This window comes from Henckelia pumila, chromosome 2 (genome assembly GCF_033568475.1).
Source record: "Henckelia pumila isolate YLH828 chromosome 2, ASM3356847v2, whole genome shotgun sequence".
NCBI classification, from domain to species: Eukaryota; Viridiplantae; Streptophyta; class Magnoliopsida; order Lamiales; family Gesneriaceae; genus Henckelia; species Henckelia pumila.
The window spans coordinates 162,054,965-162,082,025 of record NC_133121.1 but is presented as its reverse complement, the minus strand read 5'-3'; the positions used below and the strand labels follow the sequence as shown (position 1 = coordinate 162,082,025).

Here is a 27,061-nt window from a genome sequence, read left to right as displayed (position 1 = left end):
AAAATGTTTACACCAAAAATTTTTTTTATGTATTTTACAATAAAATTGACTAAAAATACATATAAAATAAAAAATATTATATATATATATATACATATTCGGGTATGGAACATGAGATGGGGATGTAGAATCCTCGATTGAAAATAACGGAGAATGGGCGGGGATGTAGACGCTTTTATTTTTTGTATTTGCATCAACATTTTCATCAAGGAATGCTAAAGCTCTTTGAAACTCCTCATTGTCACCCACAACAATGAGTAGACGTAGATACCTCATGCAAGTAGTAACTCTAATCGACCCTGTGAAACCCTCCTACACTCCAACCAGTTGTTGGTTCTATCTCCGTCGCCATCGCTGTTGCCGAGTGAAAATCCAAGAACAATCATGAAAATTTGGTCGATTTGGGAGAAATCGGAAGGTGGACACCTTTAAACGTGTCCACATAACCGAAATCATTCTCATAAAGGAAGGTTACTGGATCAAGAAAGTATACAGTGTCAACGCAACCATAATATAGATCCCGTCTTCGCATGTGAAATATTTAAAGATGTAGTGTGACGCCCGGGGCTGAAGAGGCAGGGAGTGATCGCCGGTGCCAAGAGGTTGCACGGACAATGAGCGGCTCCTGGTAGGCTTCTAGGCGGAGGGAGACATGAATGAACCGATCCCGTGCCGAAATGAGAGGGGATTCTGAGACTGTGTAGGTATGGGACTACATAGTTGAGGAGAGCTTAAAAGATTTCATATGTACTGCTCATATCAAGAAGGTGCATCTTCTTTTCGGAAGCTCATCACATAAGAACTCCAAAGTTAAGCGTGCTTGACTTGGGGCAATTATAGGATGGGTGACCCCCTGGGAAGTTTTCAGGGTGCGTGTGAGTGAGGACATAAGCACGCTGAAAAGACTCGTCTTGATACAGTGGGGCGTTACAAATGGTATCAGAGCCGACCTCTCTTAGTACGGTATGGTTCGGGGACGAACCAAGCGGAAGCTGGTGGGCATGTGACGCCCGGGGCTGAAGAGGCAGGGAGTGATCGCCGGTGCCAAGAGGTTGCACGGACAATGAGCGGCTCCTGGTAGGCTTCTAGGCGGAGGGAGACATGAATGAACCGATCCCGTGCCGAAATGAGAGGGGATTCTGAGACTGTGTAGGTATGGGACTACATAGTTGAGGAGAGCTTAAAAGATTTCATATGTACTGCTCATATCAAGAAGGTGCATCTTCTTTTCGGAAGCTCATCACATAAGAACTCCAAAGTTAAGCGTGCTTGACTTGGGGCAATTATAGGATGGGTGACCCCCTGGGAAGTTTTCAGGGTGCGTGTGAGTGAGGACATAAGCACGCTGAAAAGACTCGTCTTGATACAGTGGGGCGTTACATGTAGACCCCTACAACAGGGAAGAGAGTCAATTTCGGCGCCTTAAGCCCCAACAAAAGAGTTTCCCCCGACCCGTATCTGCTTGTTCACGAAGAGCTAACTCGTAGCCAATTAACAACTGTGACAGGAAAATCCACACTCTCCACATCATCGATCGAATCATAAAACCAAAAAATACTTTTCACCACACCAACGTGTCATCTATGGTCACCGAGAGGGATTTCAGCCCAAGAATTTCAACGAGCGTACAAAGGCTGCCAAGTTGCACAAGAACGAAAATATTTCTGGGGCCACTTGAAATTTGTTGATGTTCAACAACGCAGACGTTACATACTCAGTCATTTTGTATCCTGTAATACAAGAAAAAGAAAAACATATATATACAAATAGTCAAATCCATAACCACGGTATCATAAAATCACATTTATGTCCCAAATTTTCAATAGGTCTACGATCAAGATGTGGCAGAAATAAATATTCAATTCAACAAGGACATTAGGCCAAGAGCCAAAGCTGGTTTAAAAATTCAAATAAGCAAATCAACAGACACGTTAAGTTAAGGATGAGAATTTTTTCCACGGGTTTGGAGACCCGCGAGGAAAAGCTGAAACGGAGCGGGTATAGGTGAGATTTTTCGGGAATGAGTTTGGGTTCGGGGATTTTTAAAAATCCCCGATGCATATTGAGACGAAAATGTGATGTTATCTCCATCTCCGAACTCGCCCCAATAATAATAGAAATATTGAAGTTTAAACATTTTTATTTATCAAATTTTATTAAATATTTCAATAATATATAAATTATACTAAATATTAAAATTTAAAAAATAATATTTATTAGTTTGTATTATATTTATGCATTATATATAATGCATACATTTATGATAAAATAAATTTTATAATATAAAAATATTATTTGATTAAGAAAAAATATAATCTTACTGAAATTTTGATATATAATATTCTATTTTAAAAGAAAATTTTAAATCACTTAACAAATAATCTTGATTGATGGGGATATTTCTTATTGAAGTTATTGTGATTAATGTTAATTTTTAATTTAAAAATAAAATTTTTTTACACCAAAATTTTTTTATATATTTTACAATAAAATTGACTCACAATATATATAAAAATAATATATATATATATATATATATATATATTCGGATATAGAGATGAGGATAAGGATCTAGAATCCTTGATTAAAAATAACAGAGAATGGGACAGGGATCATGACGTTTTTTTATGTATCTTCATCAACATTTTCATCAAGGATTGATAAATCTTTTTGAAACTCCTCATTCTCACCCACAACAACGAGTGACTTGAACTCGTCTACAAGTAGGCGTAGATACCTTATGCCAGTAGTAGCTCTAATCGACCATGTGAAACCCTCCTCCACTCCAACCAGTTGTTGGTTTTGCCTCCATCGCCATCGCCATCGCCATCGCCATCGCCATCGCCGTTGCTGAGTGAAAATCCAAACACAATAAAGAAAGGTTGGTCAACTTGGGGTAAAATAGGAAGGTGGACACCTTCAAACGTATCCACAGAACCAAAATCATTCTCATAAGGGAAGGTGAGCAAGATCAAGTAAACATACAGTGCCAACGCAACAATAATGTGGATCATTTCTTCGTCTGTGAAATATTTAGAGATGTAGGCCCCTATAACAGGGAAGAGAGTCAATTCTGGTGCCCTAAAACCCAACAAAAGTAGTTTCCCCCGACCCGCTGCTTGTTCACGAAGGGCTAACTCGCAACAAATTAACCACTTTGAGAGGCAAATCCACACTCTCCATGTCATCAATCAAACCATAAAACCAAAAAATAATTTCCACCACACCAATGTGTCATCTTTGTTCACCAAGAGGAATTTCAGCCCAAGAACTTTTAACGAGCGTACAAAGGCTGCCAAGTAGCAGCATGAAAAAATTTATGGGGCCACTTGAAATTTGTTGATGTTTAACAACAACGCAGACGTTACGTACTCGGCCATTTGTATCGTTTAATACAAGAATATATATATATATATATATATATACATATATATATATATATATACATATACAAAAATTCAAATCCCTAACCACAGTATCATAAAATCACATTTATTTCCCAACTTTTCAATAAATCAATGCTCAAGATGTGTAAGAAATAATTACTCAATTCAACAAGAACATTATGCCTAGAGCCAAAGCTTGTTTAAAAATTCAAATAATTAATTCAACAAGCACATTAAGTTAGAGATGAGAATTTTTTCCATGCGTTTAGGGACCCACGAGAAAAAGCCGAAACGGAGCGGGTATAGGTGAGCTTTTCTGGGTATGAGTTTGGGTTTGGGTTTTGGGATTTTTAAAATTCCCAATGCATATTGGGATGGAAATGAGATGCTATCTCCATCTCTGAACTCGTCTCAATAATAATAATAATAATAATAATAATAATAATAATAATAATAATAATAATAATAATAATAATAATAATAATAATAATAAATATTTTTATTTATCAAATTTTATTAAATCTTTGAATAATATATAAATTATACTAAACATTAAAATTAAAATATAATATTTATTAATTTTTATTATATTTATGCACATTATATATAATGCATACGTTTATGATAACATAATTTTTATAATATAAAAATATTATTTAATTAAGAAAAAATATATTCTTACTAAAATTTTGATATATAATATTCTATTTTAAAAGAAAAATTTTAATTTAGTTAACAAATAATATTGATTGATGGGTATATTTCTTTTTCAAGTTATTGTGATTAATGTTAAATTTTAATTTTAAAATCAAAATTTTTTATATGATTTTTTTATGTATTTTACACTAAAATTGTCTCACAATATATATAAAAATAAAAATAACGGAGAATGGGGCAGGGATGGTGACGTTTTTTTATGTATCTGCATCAACATTTTCATCAAAGATTGATAAATCTTTTTGAAACTCCTCATTCTCACCCACAATAACGAGTAACTTCGACTCGTCTACGAGCAGACGTAGATACCTTATGCCAGTAGTAGCTCTAATCGACCCTGTGAAACCCTCCTCCACTCCAACCAGTTGTTGGTTTTGCCTCCGTCACTGTCGTTTTTGATGAGTGAAAATCCAAGCACAATCAAGAAAGGTTGGTTGATTTGAGGCAAAATCGGAAGGTGGACAACTTCAAACGTGTCCATAGAACCGAAATCGTTCTTATAAGGGAAGGTTAGCTAGATCATGAAAACATACAATACCAACGTAGCCATAATGTTGGTCCCGTCTTCTCCATTGAAATATTTAGAGACGTAGGTTCCTACAACATAGAAGAGAGTCAATGTTAGTGACCTAAGCCCCAACAAAAGTAGTTTCCCCCGATCCGTATCTGCTTGTTCACGAAGGGCTAAATCACAGCCAATTAACCACGTTGACAGACAAATCCACACTTTCCACGTCATCAATCCAATCATAAAACCAGAAAATACTTTCCACCACACCAGCGTGCCATTATTGTTCACCAGGAGGGATTTCAGCGCAAGAACTGTCAACGAGCGTACAAAGGCTGTCAAGTAGCAGAAGCATGATAATATTGCTGGAGGCATTTGAAATTTGTTTATATTCAACAACAACGTGGACGCTACGTACTAGGCCATTTGTATCTTGTAATACAAGAAAAATAAAAAAATATATATTCAAATAGTCAAATCTCTAACCACGGTATCATAAAATCATATTGTAGTCCCAACTTTTCAATAGGACTAGGATCAAGATGTGAAACAAATAAATAGCAAATTCAAAAAATACATTGAGCCTAGAGCCAAAGTTTGTTTCAAAATTCAAATAGGCAATTCAACAAAACGTTGAGTTATAGATGAGAATTTTTCCCACGGGTTTGAGGACCCGCGAGGAAAAACCGAAACAGAGCGCGTATGGGGTAGCTTTTTCAGGTATGGGTTTGGGTTCGAGAATTTTAAAAATTCCCGATGCATTTTGGGACAAGAATGGGATGCTATCTCCATCTTCGAACGCTCCCCAATAATAATAATATTATTAAAGTATAAATATTTTTTATTTATCAAATTTTATTAAATCATTGATTAATATATAAATTATACTAAATATTAAAATTAAAAAATAATATTTATTAGTTTATATTATTTTTATGCATTATATATAATGAATACTTTTATGATAACATAATTTTTATAATATAAAAATTATTATTTGATTAAAAAAATATATTTTTAATAAAATTTTGATATTTAATATTCTATTTTAAAAGAACAATTTTCATTTAGTAAACCAATAATCTTGATTGATGGAGATTTTTTTTTAGGTTATTGTGATTAATGTTGAATTTTAATTTTACAATCAAAATGTTTGCACCAAAAATTTTTTTAAGTATTTTACAATAAAATTGATTAACAATATATATAAAATAAAAAATATTATATATATATATATACATATTCGGGTATGGAACCTGAGATGGGGATGTAGAATCCTCGATTGAAAATAACGGAGAATGGGCGGGGATGGAGAAGTTTTTATTTTATATATTCTCATCAACATTTTCATCAAGAAATGCTAAAGCTTTTTGAAACTCCTCATTGTCACCCACATCAACGAGTGATTTCGACTCATCTTCGAGTGGACGTAGATATCTCATGCAAGTAGTAACTCTAATCGATCATGTGAAACCCTCCTCCACTCCAACCAGTTGTTGGTTCTACCTTCGTTTCCATCGTCGTTGCCGAGTGAAAATCCAAGCACAATAATGAAAAGTTTTTCGATTTGGGAGAAATCGAAAGGTGGACACTTTCAAACGTGTTGATGCGATCATGGATAGCTTGCATGTGGATCAAGTGGCAGGAAGAGTTCGAGATCCATTGGAGTTGCCATGTGGACCAATAACGAGGAGCCGAGCTAACAAATTCAAGAAGGCACTTCAAATATTGATGTTAAATTATCAATATGAAGTTGGAGCACTTTAAGATCAAAGATTCATATCACTATGCGTTCTTGAAGTGTTGGAAGTCGAAAAGAATTAATAAAATAAGTGTGGGATAGAAGATGTCTCGCCCGAGCGCAATATATTGCCGCTCGAGCGAGCCCCTTAAAAAATTTCAGACGGAAAGTATTTCGCCTGAGCGGCAAGTTTTTATCGCTCGGGCGCAGCCTATTTATTTTGCGGGCAAACTTTTTTCCGTTCGAGCGGACATATCCTACCGCTCGAGCACAGGGTGTTTTCCGAGAAATACACACACTCGGTGTGTGAGTGGGTTTTTGATAAGTTTGGCTTATTTTAAGTATTTTAGACCTATTGGAAAACTTTCTAGATGATATGTTTGATATCTTTGGGCCATATTTTACATTATCTTTTATTTTTAATTGTAAACTATAAATACTTTGTTTATTTTCATTAATAATAATTTAGATTCAGTTTATACAAAAATTATTTAAATTTTATCTAGAATTTTATTCAAAGCTTCGCTTTGGTTTTCAAATCAAACTTTTCATAGTTTAATCACTTGGAAACGTTTGTCAATTGATTTCTCACTGAAGATTGTCAGATACAAGTTATCTGAAGGTTTTCTTTGGTTTCGATTTTCGTGATTTCTGTTGTAAATCGTCTCATCGATTAAAGGTGGGAATCCAAAATTCTATCAATTTTACTTGTTTCAAAGATTGGGCAAAACTTTGTATCTTTTGTTTATTGGTTAGAGGGTTCAATTTAATTTATAATTGTGTTTGCTAATCATACTCATCAAAGATTCATATCATTTGATATCCAAGCCAATGTTTTGAATCAAGTAAGTATCTTATCTTCATTTGTTCTTCGTGTTCTTCGTTCTTCATCTTCCGTTCTTCATCGGAGTCAAATCTTTTCCAAAATTTCAAAGTCGTTTCAGCGTCAACCTTTTCGCCCAAGTTTTCGTGTCTTGTGCTACAAGTTATAAAAAAACTCGGTCAAAAAGAAATAGTGGGATCGAAAATTTTTTAAAAAAAAGGGTGAAGCAAAGTAGCTTGTGGTCAATTCCTTTGTCTTTGTTCATCCTTGGGTGTGAGTCAGAGTCAATTTTTCCATGAAATTCCTTGTGTTTGTGCAATCTTTGTGAGTCAATTTTCATGCGTCTAAAAGTTTTTGAACTTGAAGGTTTGATCCTTTACTCTACAAAGCAAAGCCTTACCACAATTTGAGTGAAAAAAAGAGTGCTGAGTGATTCGTTTGGAGTGAAGTGTGAGAACTTGTGTGAGGAAATTTATTACTAACGATTTTCTTGTAGGTATCTTGAATCCTAATAAAGATGTTAGTGAAAGCGTGAACCAAGGAATTTCCAAGGTTCAAATGGAGGCGTTGATGGGGCAGTTGACTAGGGTGATGAGATCGGAGTTAGAGCCTCTTCATGAGCAGATGAGTAAATTGGAGGAGAGTAGTGGTAGTGAAAAAAAAAATAGGAAGGGGGTGACATGGAAGATGACGAGGAGAGTTTTGATGAGAATTGGGATGTTGAGAGAAGAGTATATGGGGTAGACATAGACAAGAAGCGGTGCGTGGAAAATATACAGAGGGCAGTAAGAAGGATGAGAATATTAGTAGCATTAAGATAAAATTCCAGCATTCCATGGAAAATTTGATTCGGAGGCATATCTGGAATGGGAGAAGCGTGTGGAGTTCGTGTTTGATTTCCATCACTATTTTGATCTTAAGAAAGTAAGGTTGGCAGTGGTTGAGTTTGTAGACTATGCATTAATCTGGTGGGATCAATTAGTGACCACTAGAAGGAGATATGGAGAACCGCCTATTGAGACGTGGGAAGAGATGAAGCGTGTCATGAGAAGTGGTTTGTTCCTAACCATTATTATTGTGATATGTACAGGCGTTTACAAACTTTGAAGCAGGGTCCAAGGAGCGTGGAGGATTAATACAAGGAGTTGGAGACCACGATGATTCGGACCAACATTGAGGAGGATAATGAAGCTACAATGACTCGATTTCTGTGTGGTTTGAATAGAGAAATCCAAGACCAAGTGGAGCTTTGTCACTATTTTGATTTGGATGAGATGGTGCAGACGGCCATGAAGGTGGAGCAGCAGCTCAAGATAAGAGGAGCTGGCCGATTTCCTTCCGGTGGAGGATCGTCAACTTCTTGGCATCCGAATGTTGCAAAACGAAAGGAAAACAAGCCGGTGTCCAAACCAAAATCTTATACCAAATTGGAGGCACCAAAACAAGTGGTTAAAGGTACATCTGAAAATTCTAATACTCGATCTAGAGATATTAAATGTTTTAGGTGTCAAGGTATTGGCCATATTTCTAGCCAATGCCCAAATAAGAAATTGATGATTATTAATGCTTGTGGTGATGTGGAGTCTGAGAGTGATGAGGAAAATTATGACGATATGCGTGCGTTGGTAGATCCTAATGATGAGGATGGGTTTGGGGCTGTAGTTGGTGAGTTATTGGTGAGTATGAGAGTATTACATGCACAACCTAGAGAAGAGGAAGAGAGTCGGAGGGAAAACCTTTTTCATACTCGTTGTTTTGTGAATGGGAAGATGTGCAGTCTTATTATTGATGGGGGTAGTTGCACCAATGTAGCAAGTTGCGAACTTGTGAAAAAATTAGGGTTGCCTCTCTTGAAGCATCATCAACCATATAGGTTGCAATGGTTTAATGACTGTGCGGAGGTGAGAGTTAATAGGCGAGTTATGGTGCCATTTTCAATTGGAAAATATGTTGATGAGGTTTTGTGTGATGTGATCCCTATGCAAGCGTGTCATATTTTATTGGGCAGACCATGCCAGTTTGATAGGAGAGTGGTTCATGATGTCTTTAAAAATAAATATTCATTTGTAATGAAAAAAAAGTCCATTGTATTGTTGCCTATGACTCCAAAGCAAGTGTTGGATGATCAAATTAAAAATAAAAAAAGAGATGAGGCCGAAAAAAAGAGTGAACAAAAAAGTGAGATGGCCTTAGAAAAAAAAAGAATGAAAAAAAAAATTGAGCGAAAAGAGGCTGAAAAAATATATAGCCCAAAAGAGTGAGTTGAGAGAAATCATGAGTTCACGTGTTCCACTTGTGTTGATATTTTATAAGGAGGTACTTCTTAACACAAGTGATATAGCCAGAGATCTTCCGAGCATTGTTGTTTCTCTATTGCAGGAGTTCGATGATTTTTTTCCGGAGGAGCTACCTCAAGGATTACCACCTTTGAGAGGGATTGAGCACCAAATCGTTTTTTCGTACCCGGGAGTGCATTGTCGAATCGTCAAGCTTATAGGAGCAATCCGGAGGAAACTAAGCAATTGCAAAGACAGGTAAGTGAGCTTCTAGATAAAGGTTTTGTGCGTGAGTCGATGTCACCATGTGTTGTACCTGTGTTGTTAGTACCTAAAAAGGATGGATCTTGGTGTATGTGTGTTGATTGTAGAGCTATAAATAACATTACCATCAAGTATGGGCATTCTATTCCTAGACTAGATGATATGTTAGATGAATTGCATGGTGCTTGTGTGTTTATCAAAATTGATATTAAAAGTGGTTATCATCAAATTAGGATGAGAGATGGAGATGAGTGGAAAATTTCATTTAAAACAAAGCATGAGTTGTATGAATGGATGGTTATATCTTTTGGTTTGGCTAATGCACCTAGTAATTTCATGCATTTAATTAATCATGTTTTGCGTGCATATATTGGAAAGTTTGTTGTTGTCTATTTTGATGATATATTGGTATATAGCAAAAACTTAGATGATCATGTGGAACATTTAAGAGTTGTTTTAATCACATTGCATGCTGAACACTTATATGCAAACCTAAAGAAATGTGTGTTTTGTACAAAAGAACTCGTGTTTCTTGGTTTTGTTGTGAGTTCACAAGGTGTGAGAGTTGATGAAGAAAAGGTAAGTGCTATTCGAGATTGGCCAACACCTACTTTTATTGGTCAAGTTCGAAGTTTCCATGGCCTTGCGAGTTTTTACAGGAGGTTCGTGAAGGATTTTAGCACATAGGCGGCTCCCGTGACTGCGGTTATCAAGAAAAACGTTACATTCCATTGGGGCGAGGAGCAAGATAAGTCTTTTAATATTATTGAGCAAAAGTTAGTTAATGCTCTTTTACTTGTTTTACCTGATTTTACTAATGCGTTTGAAATTGAATATGATGCATCAGATGTCGGAATTGGAGGCGTTTTGACGCAAGGGGGAAGGCCAGTGGCGTACTTTAGCGAAAAGTTGAGTGGAGCGTCTTTGAATTATCCTACCTACGACAAGGAGTTCTATGCGTTGGTGAGGGTACTCGAGACATGGCAGCACTACTTGAGTCCAAAAGAGTTCGTGATTCATACGGATCATGAGTCCTTGAAGCATCTCAAGGGACAGCAGAAGTTGAAAAAAAGACATGCTAAATGGGTAGCATTCGTGAAAACTTTTCCTTATGTAATCAAGTATAAACAAGGTAAGGAGAATGTAGTATCGGATGCGTTGTCACGAAGGTACGTGCTCCTAACTACTTTAGATGCTAAGTTTTTGGGATTTGGGCATGTGAACGAGTTGTATATGAGTGATGTTGATTTTGGTGAGATTTATGTGTCATGTATGCGTGGTCCAAAAGATAAGTTTTACATGCATGATGGTTATTTGTTTAAGGAAGATAAATTGTGCATTCCTAAGTCTTCAATTAGGGAGTTACTTGTTAGAGAGTCGCATAGTGGTGGTTTAATGGAGCATTTTCGTGTGGCTAAAACATATCAAATTTTTCATGAACATTTTTATTGGCCGCATATGAAGCATGAAGTTGAGAAGATGTGTGAGGGGTGTGAAACTTGTAGGAAGGAAAAGTCTAGATCACAACCACATGGGTTATATGATCCACTTTCAGTACCTAATGAACCATGGGTAGATATTTATATGGATTATGTTCTTGGATTACCGAGGTCTAAGAAGGGGAGGGATTCTATTTATATTGTGGTTGATAGGTTTTCAAAAATGACACATTTTATTGCATGTAAAATATCAGATGATGTTTTGCATGTTGCAGATTTGTTCTTTAATGAGATTGTGAGATTGCATGGCATGCCTAGAAGTATTGTTTCTGATAGGGATACTCGATTTTTAAGTTCTTTTGGAAAACATTGTGGTGTAAACTTGGAACTAAGTTGTTATTTTCTACTAGTTGTCATCCACAGAATGATGGTCAGACTGAGGTAGTTAATAGAACTTTAGGGACTTTTCGATATTCGTGCATTTTTATTTAATGAAAGATTAAAACAAACACTTTTCGCGTTGTACTTTTCTGATCGCTGTTTCATTTTAATCTTATCTCGACTGCAACGTACTCATGAACATCCGTCTTTTTAGTCACATCATTATTAATGTTCAGATATCTGATATGTGAAAAGGCGTGAATAGTAATCTTTTCTTGTACGATACTTGTATCTTGTACATAAGATTATCACACTAAGTCAGCAGATAATACGCAAAATATTTTTATATTCATACTAATTACATGAGATTTACATGAGAACTTGGTTACATAAGAGCCTCAAAGGCTCTCACTGCCTTAGCTATCTCTCTCTCCACTGCAAACTTTCATGAATGCATAAAGGTAGTAAGTTCTCTGTTGGGAGAACGAACATAGCCAATGTCCTCTTATAGAGCAATATCAGATACATGCCCTCAGAACTAAAGATCTTTGTCGGATCAGTGGACCTCGGCCTGTAGTGACCCGCACCGTGATCACCTACTAATCAGAAGTTTAATCATGATATTTAACTTAATTAAACGTAATCAGAGAAATAACATCGGAAAATCTTAAATACAATTCCAAAATAAATAAATCTTAATACAACCAAATCGAATATATACTGAATAAAATCTTAATCTAGAACCCCTCTGATGACCTTTGCTACCAAGCCCTGCTCACCTATCATCCACTGATCTCGCTCCTGGTCCACCTGCAAAACCTGCCTCGTCGAATGGGGTGTCCGAGATAAAAGCAAGTACGTGAGCGCTAACACCCAGTACGTAAAGTATTTAATATACAGGTCTATATGATTCATGCAACATGAACTATGAATGCTCTGGGTAAACTGGGGTCATACCTGGAAAAACATGCTCAGTACACAGGCACCTCTAGTATGTGCACGCTACTCCTAAGATCCAGTGGGTGCCACGCATACTGCGTAAACCGCACACGCTGCCCCGTCGGTCCAGTGGGTGTCACACCGTACCCGATCGTAATATAAAAACAAACCTAGGGATGAGCGACCCTAGAACAACTGACTATCTCAAAAAGATAACAGGTTTAACATGGTATGCAAATGCCGCATACAAATCATGAACATTAAATCATGCATATCATGACATATAATAATGCAACACATAATTATGCAGCATATAAACATTTATATTCAGCTGGTTATCTCAGTCTGTACTTACGTACTTTAGTTCTACTAGGCAAGCTATACCAGCTCTAATGTCTAAGCCTATAGTCCACACTACAATGCAAAGTATTCATGAATTATAACCTTATTCTAAAATCCTTAGCATACTCCCTATTTACTATAAGGATCCAGAGCTATACCTGCGTCCGTCGTCAGCCCGTTGATGACGACTGCCCCAGAACTTGGGCACCTCTCCGCCGCAACCCTGGAGCCCTTGGCCAACCTCCGGACCAAGCCTAGTAAGCCTTGAATCACCCCTAAACCCCTAAAACCAAGATGGAACTGAGAGAGAGAGAGAGAGAGAGAGAGAGAGAGAGAGAGAGAGAGAGAGAGAGGGTGAAATTGTGTGAGAAATGAGGCCCTCGTATGGCCTATTTATAAGCGGAGTTCGGACGGTTCGAACTGGGTTCGGATGGTCCGAACTGCCACTTTTCCGAGCCACTTCGACACCTGGTCTCTGCTGTGTTCGGACGGTCCGAACTGGGTTCGGACGGTTCGAACTAGTTCGGATGCTCCGAACTGCTTCAGGCCTTCCGAACTCGTTTGGCTGTTTTTGGGCTATCTGAGATCCTCGGTGCCTTTCCTACCATCTTAGGACGTTTCGGATCTGATTTTCCACTTATTTTCACCAAATAACGACTCTTTAAACATGTTTTGACACTTTTTAAATTATATGTCATTTTCTAACATGTTTAAAATCACTTAATCTTGTAAAATGGAACCGGGCTACTATATTCTCCCCCACTTAAGATAATTTTGTCCGCAAAATACATCTTAAGTACCGATATGGACTTGAATAATAACAACAAGTTCTTTATTCTCTCATATCATTTTACAAGACCTCACTGAATCCAAATAATCACTAGTAACATCATGGTATCCAGACTGGGGTAACTTTCCAATAACCTTTCTGAAGTATAAAAGACTTCTAGAGCAATACTGGGAACATACACAACCACTTGCAATACTGATTACAGTCCACGTCTCTCATTACCAATCAACACTGTGCCCTGATGAAAATTGTCATCACTTGACAACTCAAAACCATATCTCTAATCTCATAGGAAATACTCCCAAATAAGTCTTACAATCACTTAATAAGAAACCCAAATCTTCATGCTGATCATGTCCCCGGTCACTATCTGTAACTCTGATAAGGACAGATGATACTGATCGAATCTCCTGGTTCTCCCTCAGTACCACCTGCGAAAACGATCCATCTAGAATGTACACTTGTCAAAGAATCCTTTCCAAAACTATTATGTGAACGAAAGCTAAAATATGTATCTCTGATAAAGTCAGACGATAACGTTAAAATCTCTTGGCACTAATCCAGTACCAATATAAAACTCATAAGAACATTCATTTTGTTAATTAAACCCCTTGCTATAACTGGAAAAATATCAAGACTCAGGTAGCCTCCCCCAATAGCCTATCTGGAATAAACCTCCTAGAAAACACTGGCATAGGTCGCGCTTCCTATCCTGTCTTGAATAGCCCAGCACAGTCCTCAGCACTTGGTATAATCTATCACTGAATCTATGGTGAAAATCCATTATCAATAACCAATGACTCTAACACTGAGTCATCTCAGACACTATGTCAAACCACTGACTTTCTGACTCATTTCATGAGAAAGCCTAGAACTGATCATCTGGAAACCAGCACAACTCTAACCCCTGGTTATGAAAATATCTATCAATTCATCACCGCTTAATATTAATCATAAAATACTTGGAATTAACTCCAGAAAATCCCAAATCCTAATTCCACATAATTTTCAAAATACAACTTATTACCATTCTGTTATCACAAAACAGAACTATCAACAGAAAACTTAAATACTTCATCTGTCAAAATCATTATGAGTGTCATCATTCTTCTCTGACTACGTCTGATCTCCCTGCAAGGCATAAATATAACCCTGCATCTGAGACTACTGATCATCTCCATGATGCCTACTCTGGGTCCTCTGTTGTACTGATGCCTCAGACTGTCTACTCACCTGAGATCCCATCCTAGATGCTTGCCCACTCTGTCCACCACGCTTGGGAAAATCTCTCTTAAAGTGATCAACACTTCCACAGATGAAACAAGCTCCAGCAGCGGCTCTACAATTCTCGGTGGGTTGATCTCTTCCACAGTAATCACACTGTAACTTCTTCTTTCCCGACTGACAGTCTCACCAGATCTCGTAGATGAAGAAGATCCGGACTTCTTAAATGACTGAGTACGGGGACCCAAAGAACTCGTGGGTCTAGATGAGAGAAATGACATGTTGCGTCGAATGTTGTCCTCTGCCTAATGAAATCGACTAACTAGTCCCTCGTAAGTCATGTCATTACTCACAGCTACTTGGTCATGGATTTCTGGATTAAGGCCATGAAGAAATAGACTGTACTTGGCCTCGGTGTTGTTGGAAATCTGGGGGCAATAGGGCAACAACTCAAAGAATTTTTTCTGGTACTAGTCAATAGACATTGAGCCCTGCCTCAAACTCAAAAGCTCACTAGCCTTCGCCTGTCGGAGTGCGGGAGGAAAATACAGCTTTTGAAAAGCTATGCAAAAATCCGCCCAGGTAACCACTCCTTGCGCTGTGATGATAGGTGCGGACGCAGAACTCCACCACCTCTGTGCTCGTCCCTCTACGAGGAAATCGAGAGTTTCCATCTTCTGCTCCTCAATGCATCGGAACTCCCGAAAACAAACTTCCATACGCCGCAGCAGCCAATTATCCGCATCCTCCGGCGACTCTCCTCCGACCAAAGGTTTCGGACCCATCTGCATAAATCTATGCATACTGAAATGCCTATGATCATCATGACGATGGTAATGACGGCCTTGACGATGCTCCCGACCGTCCTGATTGCCCCAGCGTCCACCCACGCTACTATGGCTACTTTCGTCACCTTGTCCCGCCATCTATACGATGATCAAAAGGTTAAACCCAATTTCAAAAATCTAGATTCCAAGATTACTATGCATGCTCTGATACCATAAATGTAGTGACCCGCACCGTGATCACCTACTAATCAGAAGCTTAAACATGAATTTAAATTAATTAAATGTAATTAGAGAAATAAGAGCGGAAAATCTTAAAGTTATACAATTCCAAAATAAATAAATCTTAATACAACCAAATCGAATATATACCGAATAAAATCTTAATCTAGAACCCCTCTGATGACCTTTGCTACCAAGCCCTGGTCACCTATCAGCCATTGATCTCGCTCCTGGTCCACCTGCAAAACCTGCCCCGTCAAATGGGGTGTCCGAGATAAAAGCAGGGACATGAGCGCTAACGCCCAGTACGTAAAGTATTGAATATACAGGTCTATATGATGCATGCAACATGAATTATGAATGCTCTGGGTAAACTGGGATCATATCTGGAAAAACATGCTCAGTACACAGGCGCCTCCAGTATACGCACGCTGCTCCTAAGATCCAGTGGGTGCCACACATACTGAACCCGATGTTGGACTATAACTGTCCTGGGTAAACCGCACACGCTGCCCCGTCGGTCCAGTGGGTGTCACACGGTACCCGATTGTAATATAACAACAAACCTAGGGATGAGCGACCCTAGAACAACTGGCTATCTCAAAAGGATAATAGGTTCAATGACATGGTATGCAAATGCCGCATACAAATCATGAACAGTAAATCATGCATATCATGACATATAATAATGCAACACATAATTATGCAACATATAAACATGTATATTCAGCTGGCTATCTCAGTCTGTACTTACGTACCTTAGTTCTACTAGGCAAGCTATATCAGCTCTAATGTCCAAGCCTATAGTCCACACTACAATGCAAAGTATTCATGCATTATAACCTTATTCTAAAAGTCTTAACTACTCTATTTCGTACTCCCTATTTACTATAAGGATCCAGAGATAAACCTGCATCCGTCGTCAGCCCGCTGATGACAACTGCCCCAGAACTTGGGCACCTCTTTGCCGCAACCCTGGAGCACCTGGCCAACCTCTGGACCAAGCCTAGGAAGGCTAGAATCACCCCTAAACCCCTAAAACCAAGCTGGAATCGAGAGAGAGAGAAAGAGGGTGAAATTGTGTGAGAAATGAGGCCCTCGGATGGCCTATTTATAGGTGGAGTTCGGACGGTCCGAACTACCACTTGTTCGAGCCACTTTGACATCTATGCTCTGCTGAGTTCGGACTGTCCAAACTGGGTTCGGATGCTCCAAACTGCTTTAGGTCTTCCGAACTCGTTTGGCTGTTTTTGGACTGTCTGAGACCCCCGGGACCCTTCCTACCATTTTCGGACATTCCGGATCTAATGTTTTATTATTTTCACCAAATAATGACTCATTAAACATGTTTTGACACTTTAAAAATTATATGTCTTTTTCTAACATGTTTAAAATCACTTAATCTTGTAAAATGGAATCGGGCTACTACACAACCTCTTTTCATATCGCCGCATCTGGTTGTCATAGTCACCTACAGAGTCCATCAAACTCTATGGATCAACAACAGAAAGATAAAGACACAGCTCTTCCACTGCCTCCCATTCCTCTATGACTCTCCCGAACACAGTATCTTCATACTCGCGGGACCTAACCCTAGTCTATTCAACGTTGAACTCTGTGGCCAAATCTTCTCCAGGACCTGGCATCTTATTGTCTCTATTTATGCGTGTGTATTTTGATGCACTACTGATTTCTTGATCTCATATTTATAAGAGCAAAAGGAAGGTGAAGGGTCGGCAGATATCAATCTCAACCTGTTTTTTATCCACTGATATGCTCAAACGTCACAAAGCATAATTACCGGGCCTGACGGCATATCTGAAATGCCAAACACTGATAAGTCTTCAAGATGTCTATCCAGAAAAATTGCTTGGGAATCAACTTTGACGAAGTGCACTCCATTAAAAACTCTAAAATCTCTGCAGAGTTTCATATGATTGAAGCCTCTGGACTTCGTAAATTTCTCAGTTCCGGCTCTACGATTGACTATGATCTAGTAAAGGAATTCTTCGCCTCTGCAAAACTAAATCATGGCAGCATTACTTGTGTCCTTCGACATAATTTTCATTTGCTTCCACCTCTGCAGAACCGACGGCATCATGTACTGCTACTGCTTCAGAACCTCCACTGATCCAACCACTTACATCAGTTGCTGATGATTCTCTTCCTGAGATCCCACTTAATTCAGTATCAGACGTTTTGAAGTCATTATCTGAATTGGATGAAGTTCAGCCTACATCTCCTCTTCATGAGATTCACTCTGTTGACTCTTCTCCTCACCCGACTACTGAAGAATCTCAGCCTACCAGTCCAGATAGTCCACTTGATCAGACGATAAGGGTCGATGCACCCTCCTCATTGGTTCACACAACCGTAATGCCACCACTTGCTGAACACAATATCTCCTCTCCTGTTACGACTACTGCCAATGCTCAAGCAATCACTATCAATGCTTTAGGCGATGACATTGACAAGATAAATTCAGATTCGTTTGTTCAACCAAATTCTCGACTTATGATCTGGAACGCATCATCGACGAACTTTTCTCTACAACGTAGAGCCTCAGCAATCGCATCCAAGGTTAAGATGCTGGCATTGAAAGCTCTCGATCCACGATTATGTCCTGTCTCAACAGTCTATCTTTTGAGATCGGAAGATGCGTTACTGAATTGAAAAACTACAAGGAACGCAATCTTCGGGCCATGGATACTGTTGCTGAACAGGTGTCACAAATTGTTCGTTGCACAAATGAGCATACCTCAGCACAAATATCAGTTCTTAAAGATGACTTGACTGCTCATATTGACTCCCGCATTGACTCCTTCCAAGCCACCGTCGGTGCCCAACTTGGAGAGATTATCTCTCATCTTAACCGTGGTGATGTCAAAAAGGGTGAAAGTATCCAGAAAATCAGTTGACAGCAAACGACAAAAGCAAGATGCTCCACAGAAAAAAAAAATGCAACAGCAAAGGAAATAGTGATATATCAGGTATATTTATCTTATTTCAGCAACGTAGGTGTAATAGGATTTTATTGCGCTTTATCAATTATTGCTTGTAACATGCTATGTATCAATGCAATTCATTTTTGCAATGAATTCATCTCGTAAACTTTCTTCATAATGATTTTTTGGGGCCTAGCTTTTGTCATCACCAAAAAGGGGGAAATTGTTGAATCCTAACTTTTGGTGATAACAAAACAATACTTTGTTGTTTTAGTTCGGCCTCCATTTACATGTAAAACAGGTGTTCAAGAAAATTCTACCGACTGCAATATATCAGCTGACCAAGAAATATCGACTGGAATAAACAGTATCAGCTGATTTAAGCACGTCAATCGTTATCTGTCAACCGAGCTAAGAACATCAACCGACGTATGCTCAACTGATCTGGATTATCAAAGCAAGAATATCTACTGAACTCATTAGTTGACAAGATATCTATTGTATTCAAGAAGTCACGAATTCCCAGTTTTCAGAAAGTTGACAAGACAACTTAAATGCAAATGAAGAAGCATTTAAGGAGTCATCTGATAAAGTAAGAAAAGCAATAAATAGCATTTAATGTGACGACACATTGAATAGACAATTTAAGGCGCTCCTAGTACATATATTCAGAAGATATTATCACATTTCTTAAATCATGTAATGATATCTGACACTCAAGACGTTTTCTACCGTTGACAAGAGAATAAAAACGTTGGACAAGCTGATATAAATATCAGAGCTTATTCAGACAAAAATCAAGAAAGTTACGTTCAAAAAGATTTGCATACTTGAGCACTTGACACCACTCTTGAATACTCGACTGCTGATTCAACCCTTCGCTAAAAAACATATCCGATCTACAAGAGATCTTTTCCAGGGTTACTCAAATCCAGCTGTTGTTTGAAAAACACCATCTGCTACAAGGATTTGAGATTCTAAGCCTTCAAGCAGCTTAGAGATCCTACATCATCAACTGAAGAAAAGTTTGATAAGAACTTAAAATATTATCAGTGTGAATCTAGGAGTTCCATCTTGGGCATTTGATAAGTCCTAACTTGGATCGGGTGTATTACAATACGTTGTAATAACCAAAGTCTTCTAGTGTATCCTTCCCGTGAGAAAGAAGGGGTGACGTAGAAGATTGAGTTTCGAATATCCATAAGCATATCTGTACTTATTTACGCTACTGCATTACACTATTTTATCATTATCATCTAGTTTAGTGAGAGTTGTTTTTGCACTACTCTAAGTAGCTCTTATATATCTAGAAAGTTAAAAGAAAATCGGTTGAGTGAACTAACATCTGCTCAATCATATTGCATTAGAGTTAAAGGTTTTTATTTGTGTGTATTCACCTCCCCCCCCCCCCCCCCCTCCCCCCTACACACACATTCAATCCCCAACAACCTTGCATGAGGAAAAAAATCGATAAAGAGAAGACATAATTTATTTTATTTTTTAAAAGAATAATTTGTTTGCATAATAAGATTGATCGTATGGTTAAATTCAGAAGAGAAAATTTATTTTTGAGAAACAAACACTAACTGATGACTTGATGCACAATTAATGTTGTTTGTTGATGATGAAATTGACTTATTAGGTAGTAGAAGAGTAATTTCTTCCTCAGTCAAGAAGTTGTAAAACTTCTCAGATTTTTGTACAGAAGAAACCCAAAAAAACAAAAAGATGAGGATGAAAGGGTGCATAATACTCAGCAAAGAAAAATGCAATCCCTTACAGCACACCAATTCTGGGCATCTATGCATGTCAGATATGACGTTAAATGAATAAACAACGAAATAAGCAACCAAAAAATTGATGCTGGTTGTATTATATAGGGAAAATAAGTTTTTTGGTCTATTAACTTGTCCATATTTTGGTTTTGGTCCATTAACTTTTTTGACGTTTGTTTTGGTACACTAACTTTGCATTTTCAGTGTTTTTTTGTTCAACTGCATGCATGTCAACTTCTGATTGGTCCAAAATGATGACATGGACCAATCAAAAGCTGACACATATCCAGTTGGACCAAAAACACTGAAAATGCAAAGTTAATGTACCAAAACCCACATCGAAAAAGTTAATGGACCAAAACCCAAAAGGGATAAAGTTACTGAACTAAAAAATTTATTTTCTCTATTATATATGTAGATAACCGAAATAGGAAGAAACTGTTGCCAATATAAAACAACCAAAATCAAAAACAATCGCCAACATATAACATACTTGTCATGGTTTTTCTCAGTTTGCCTCTTTCCATGTTTGTTTCCATATTCCTGCAATATAACTTATCATCAATCAAAGGAGGAGAACAAAAAAATAAAACTAGAAGTTTATATTCTACAGAGATACAAAAGTTAGTTTGACAAAAGAAATCAAAATGAAATTTTTTTTTATGATATTGAGGTTTTAAAATTATGGAAGTTACATTATTACAAAATTTAAAAATGTTGTTTTGTTTTGCTTTGTATAAATTTACATTTTTTTCATATTAGATTAGATAAAAATTTAAAAATGTTGTTTTGTTTTGCTTTGTATAAATTTACATTTTTTCATATTAGATTAGATAAAAATGTGAAAAGCAGTTTCTTTTAAACAATTATCAAAAACTCATCTTGATCTCAACCTCGCCAACCTCATCCATGTCCATGTTTTTTTTAATGAAGAGATTTTGAATTTTGATGGGATCAATTTTCAGTTGATCGAAAGTGGGTCTAATAATGGTGAGAAAATTTGAAACATGGAGGTTACAGGTATCAGATTCAGATGAACCGAAGGGTGATGGTTTTTTGCACTTTTTCTACTTTTTCCACCTCTTTCAAGGGTAATTTAGGTATTTTCCTTTTTATTTCATCAAATTAATTTTAAAAAATGAGGGTATATTTGGAAACATATTAAAAGTACCAAAATTGGTTATTCTATGGGGTTTATCTATTATTACTAGCAACGTTGGCACGCCCAATGCGTGTACAAAATATAAAAGATGAATGATTTTTTTTAATAAAAAAATATGATGATATAATTATTTATAATTGTGACGGAACAAATTCAAGCATCCTTTCACTAAAGAAAAATAAAATAAAGTTTAAATAAATTAATTAAAAAGGTAAATCAAATTTGAATTAAAAAACAAAAGCCACAACAAATTAAGGGTATATTTGAAAACTCATTAAATTAACAAAATTGGTTATTGAATGGGGTTTATCTATTATTATATATTAAATGTTATAAATCATAATAGAAATAGAGAGATGGGTAGAGAGAATTCATGAGAGAAGAAAGAATTCATATGAGTCAATACTCAGGTGCAATTTTCATTGAACTCAATCATCCCTATTTATAGGAAAAGATTATAAGATACAAATCTTCATAAATATTATCTTGACATATTTATCTTGATCACATATCTTTAATATATAATCATCTATAATAATAATATATTTATAACACTCCCCCTTAGATGATTATTTACACAAGAAACCAATTCTTCAAAATCTCCATTTGGCAAGATTTATGTCTGAGAAATTCATCGGGACTCAAGTGTTGCCTCGTTAAAACCTTGACAGTAAAACCCCGTGGAAAAAATCTGAACAAAGAAAAAAGAGTACAACAACATATATTTTCTTTGGATATCTTCCCGACGATGGATGCGCCTCGTTAAAACCTTATCAGGAAAAACCCAGCGGTACAAAATTTTAATGAAGCAAAAAGAGTACGACATATCTTGATACTTGTTAATTGCCTCATTAAAAACCTTGTTATGAAAAACCATGTGGGAAAAATCATAGACAAGAAAAAAAAGTACAACTTTAATTGTTCCCCCTCTTGCAAGTATCACTTTCAATTATTAGCTCTTAATATTTCAATCTTATGCATTGATTTGCCAAAAATTGATTCAGATGCTGATTTTGCCATATGTATGGTACTTCAAGACCAAATATTTTTTCTTCTTCTTCAAGTTGGCAAAAACAATATTATGAGCATCGAATCCTTCGAGGATGTTTCTATATGTATCATCATCAAATCAGTGCATCCACGATAAGTGCAAATATTTTCTCATAATCCGCTTGAAATACTTTGAGAAACTTTGCTAATATTTGCTCATATTGTCACATATCATTGTTATTGAAAGTTCAACAAGTTGTAGTTCAAAATAATCATCATTTTGCGTAATAGCAAAACACACGAATGATTATATCATTTCGATCCCAAATAATTTGTGAAATCTCATATTTTGATATACTTGTTATTTTTCATGAATAACATAATCCAAATTGGATTCATTGAAATAATTGGTCGTTCACGCTTCTAGCGTCCTTTTTCATTTACTTGCAAGTAATATAAAATATGGTCCTGCAGAACGTTGATTTATTTCATAACGACCAGCCTCCATTGTTCTTTTCACATTGAGATATTCACTCATTTTCTTTAAAGGAGTTTTGTCCCTAAAGACGATTTATATATATTGTTCAGCTTGAACATAAATGAAGCTAAACGATCTCATACACAAGATCAAATAATGTATTTGAGATTTAAAATTTGAAAATCATGTCCACTTTATATTTGATTGGGATCGATCTCAAATATTATTGTAGCTTCCATTTCCTCCCCCTCAATGTTGGAAACATTGTTTCACAAGAATAATGAATTCGAATTTCGCGTCATAAAATCTCATTGTTCAAAATAATTGATCATAAGATCTAATTTATTTCCAACATTTTTATAATCTCTTCGAGAGATTTATGTAGTGCATTTACCGCACAAACATTAACTTTCAGTACATAATCATTTGGCATAATATTTACAACATATATTTCAGATATCTCCAAATATGACGCATTTATTCTCATGGTTTAATAGTTGATTGGAGGCAAAATAAATCAACTAAACCAACATATTTATAATCAATAAAATTGATATGCATATCCTCTTTTGATCAAGCTTGTCTTGATTACATATTCTGGAAATTTTCTCAATACGTATTTTTGCAAACATCATGTTGCGCTTTGTGGGCCCACGTTATTCATTCATTTCAGATAATATGGGGATTCTCTACCAATTTGAGCTAATGATAGTGATATCAAATTTGATAAGCCAATAAGAATTCATAAAATCTTCTGGATCTTTGATTCAAAAACATTCATATTTATCGATCCAGGAACTTTTGGCTTATTCGTTAACAACTTTGTGCACTATCAATAGTTTTTCAACTATTTATATAATTTGAATGCTCGATTCAATCCATTATGCCAAACTCTGAAAGTATTTGCATCAATGATACTTTTGGAGCTCTTTAGCTCTTCTAGAAATATTGATTTGTAATATACTATTTAAACCAAATCAATATTCACTAGATTCAAAATTTCATATACGTCAATATTGTGTATCACTATTCTATAATATCAAGCACATCATTTTTTTCATCGTCAATCAAACGATCTTCAAGATCTTTCATACATTCATATCAACATACGATGAAACAAATAATTTGGGTAGACATCAACGGTCTTCACAAACTTTTATATCTTAATTGATAGATATCAATAAAATCTCTTTACGTACTTCAGGTACGATAGTGATACGATATACCGATGTACATTTAGTACAATACTTGATTATGACGTATATCTCAATATTTTGTATCGAATACATAATTCATATCTCGCTTCATACGATATGACATATTCTTCCTTGAAGAATTAAACTACAGTGTATCAACTGTGTTAATTGGCACTGTCACATTCACTTAAAAGAATGGACCACATTAATCAGACAACTTTCATAATTGTCTTTTCTTGAACAAATTACTATAAATAAGATATTATAATAAAAGAATTTAAATTGAAAAATCGGACGTACCTTTTCAAATTCATGTATGCATCAAGTAGACCTTTCACCTTTAATAATAACATTCAATCTATCACGAATGTCATTTTACATTAATTTCATGTTCTTACATGTAAGATAATAACATGTGATAAAAATACTCTATCATTCATTTAAAAAGTGATAGCTTAATCAAATGATTTTGAAAAAATTCAAAATTTATATCCACAATCAAAATTGAGGAATTTAAAATCCATAATCAAATTTTATTAAATAAAAATTTAACAACCCAATATATCCTTAAAATATAAAAATTCTCAAATCAGAAAATTTATCACCAAATTGCATAATCAATATCTCATGCAATATATTGACTAATAGAATAGATTCACAATATTTGTAGTTCTTATTTTATATCATCAAAATAATTTATGTGAATCAAAACACAACACATGCTAGAGTTTTCCACAATTTAGTTTAAACAAATACAAAATTAATTTACCAAAAATAAATTAGTTCAATAAATAAATAAAATGACTTGAAGTTAGTCATAAATCAACTCATTGACATCATCATGCATAGGCTACCATCAATCTATCATCATCATTGCCCAATATATATGATGGTCCAATTCAGTAGGTTTAACATTTATTTTTCTTTTTCGATTGATAATGTTGCGATTTTACTATCGCACATTCATAATTGTCAATCCATAGCCTAAGCAGATCATCATTGAACATCAAGTCGCTATTTATAAAAATAGTGACAAATAATATATCATGTTTCTTCTAGAGCATTAATAATAAATATATGATTTGAATCGATATCAAGTCAATATCTTTTGATATATATCTCACATATATGTTTAATTATGGATATTGACAATTTTAGATCATATATCGATATTCTTTGAGAAATTATACTAAATTTCTCAATTCATAAAATTCTCAACAACCAAAAGAGCATTACATTATATTCTTCGAGAATATTTCCAAATCTTGGATCTTATATTAATATTCTTCATGAATATTATCAAATCTTGCATCTTTTTATCAATATTTCAATATTGCAACCTTGCATCCTTTTATCAATATGTCAATTGACACGAGATCAATTTTTTCAATGATATTTATAGATATTTGATATCATATCAGATATCAATCATGATTTCTTCACTTTCTCAATATACGAAATCATATATCACATCTTTATCATGAATCTATTCAGATTCTCAATATATTATATTATAACTATGAATCTCTTTAGATTCTCAATATAAAATCATGTTGTGCTACGTTATAGCCATCAACATATTCATGATATTTCATGGGCACTAATATATCAAAATTTTCATTGTTCTACTTCTAGAGCACCAATGAACATCTCTCATAAAATCGAGTATTGACAACACGTTGTGCTATTCCAATAGCATCAATAAAATGAGAATTATTTTCATTCTCAGTTGGTTACAGCATCGTGCTGATAACGTGTTATAAATCATAATAGAAATAGAGAGATGAGTAGAGAGAATTCATGAGAGAAGAAAGAATTCATATGAGTCAATACTCAGGTGCAATTTTCATTGAACTCAATCACCCCTATTTATAGGGAAAGATTACAAGATACAAACAAATCTTCATAAATATTATCTTGACATATTTATCTTGATCACATATCTTTAATATATAATCATCTATAATAATAATATATTTATAACAGTAAAGATTAATTTTAAAAAATGAGGGTATATTTGGGAACTCATTAAAAGTGTCAAAATTGGTTATTCTATGGAGTTTATTTATTATTATATTGCAAAGATTCACATGTATGCGTTGCGTGTTCATGCAATTCAATTTTTTAAAAAAAACAAAAAATAAAAGTAAAGAATAATTTTAAATTGTTTTTTTATTAAAAATGTGTTTTTTATATAAATTAATTTTATAAAAGTGGTATTTTCGTAAATTAGTAGTTATTATTGGACAAAAATAAAATGGTATTTTGGTAATTAAATATACATTAAAAAATAAAAGGGTCCCTCAACTTGAATAAAATAAATAAGAAGATTTTTTTTATAAAATAAAGAAGATAATGAATATATATATATTTTTAACTAAATATACTCTTAAACCGTTGAAACATATTTTATTTAAATATGGTCTCGTTTGGTATCAAAAGCCAGATAAAAAAAAAATTTAAAAAAATATATTTTTTTAGTTTATAAGATGTTTGGAAGGTCATTTAGAGTGTGTTTGGATTTATAAAAAATGGGATTTGGATTTGGAATTCGTGGAATTGAAATTTCGTTTTGGTGTTTGATAAGAATTTAAAATATAGGAGTGTGAATTGATAATATAATTTCTTAGATTAATGATAATTTATAAAATTTACAAAAAAAATTGAAATCTACGATT

At 35.3% G+C, this 27,061-nt stretch overlaps 1 protein-coding gene across 1 annotated transcript; it reads left to right on the top strand.

The window, feature by feature from the left end:
* Positions 1 to 8,464: 8,464 nt before the first annotated feature.
* Positions 8,465 to 11,582, top strand: LOC140878809 (uncharacterized). Its single transcript, XM_073282435.1, has 5 exons — positions 8,465 to 9,133; positions 9,555 to 9,709; positions 9,823 to 10,043; positions 10,563 to 11,449; positions 11,565 to 11,582. The coding sequence occupies exons 1-5, from the start codon at positions 8,465 to 8,467 to the stop codon at positions 11,580 to 11,582; spliced, it is 1,950 nt and encodes a 649-aa protein (XP_073138536.1).
* The last annotated feature ends 15,479 nt before the right edge of the window (positions 11,583 to 27,061 follow it).

Excerpts from the sequence above, each read along its gene's own strand:
- LOC140878809 (XM_073282435.1), top strand. The coding sequence starts at position 8,465 with ATGAAGGTGGAGCAGCAGCTCAAGATAAGAGGAGCTGGCCGATTTCCT. Across the intron at positions 9,134-9,554 it reads TTGGAAAATATGTTGATGAG|GAGTTCGATGATTTTTTTCC; the intron begins GTTTTGTGTGAT and ends TCTCTATTGCAG. Across the intron at positions 9,710-9,822 it reads CTAAGCAATTGCAAAGACAG|AGCTATAAATAACATTACCA; the intron begins GTAAGTGAGCTT and ends TGTTGATTGTAG.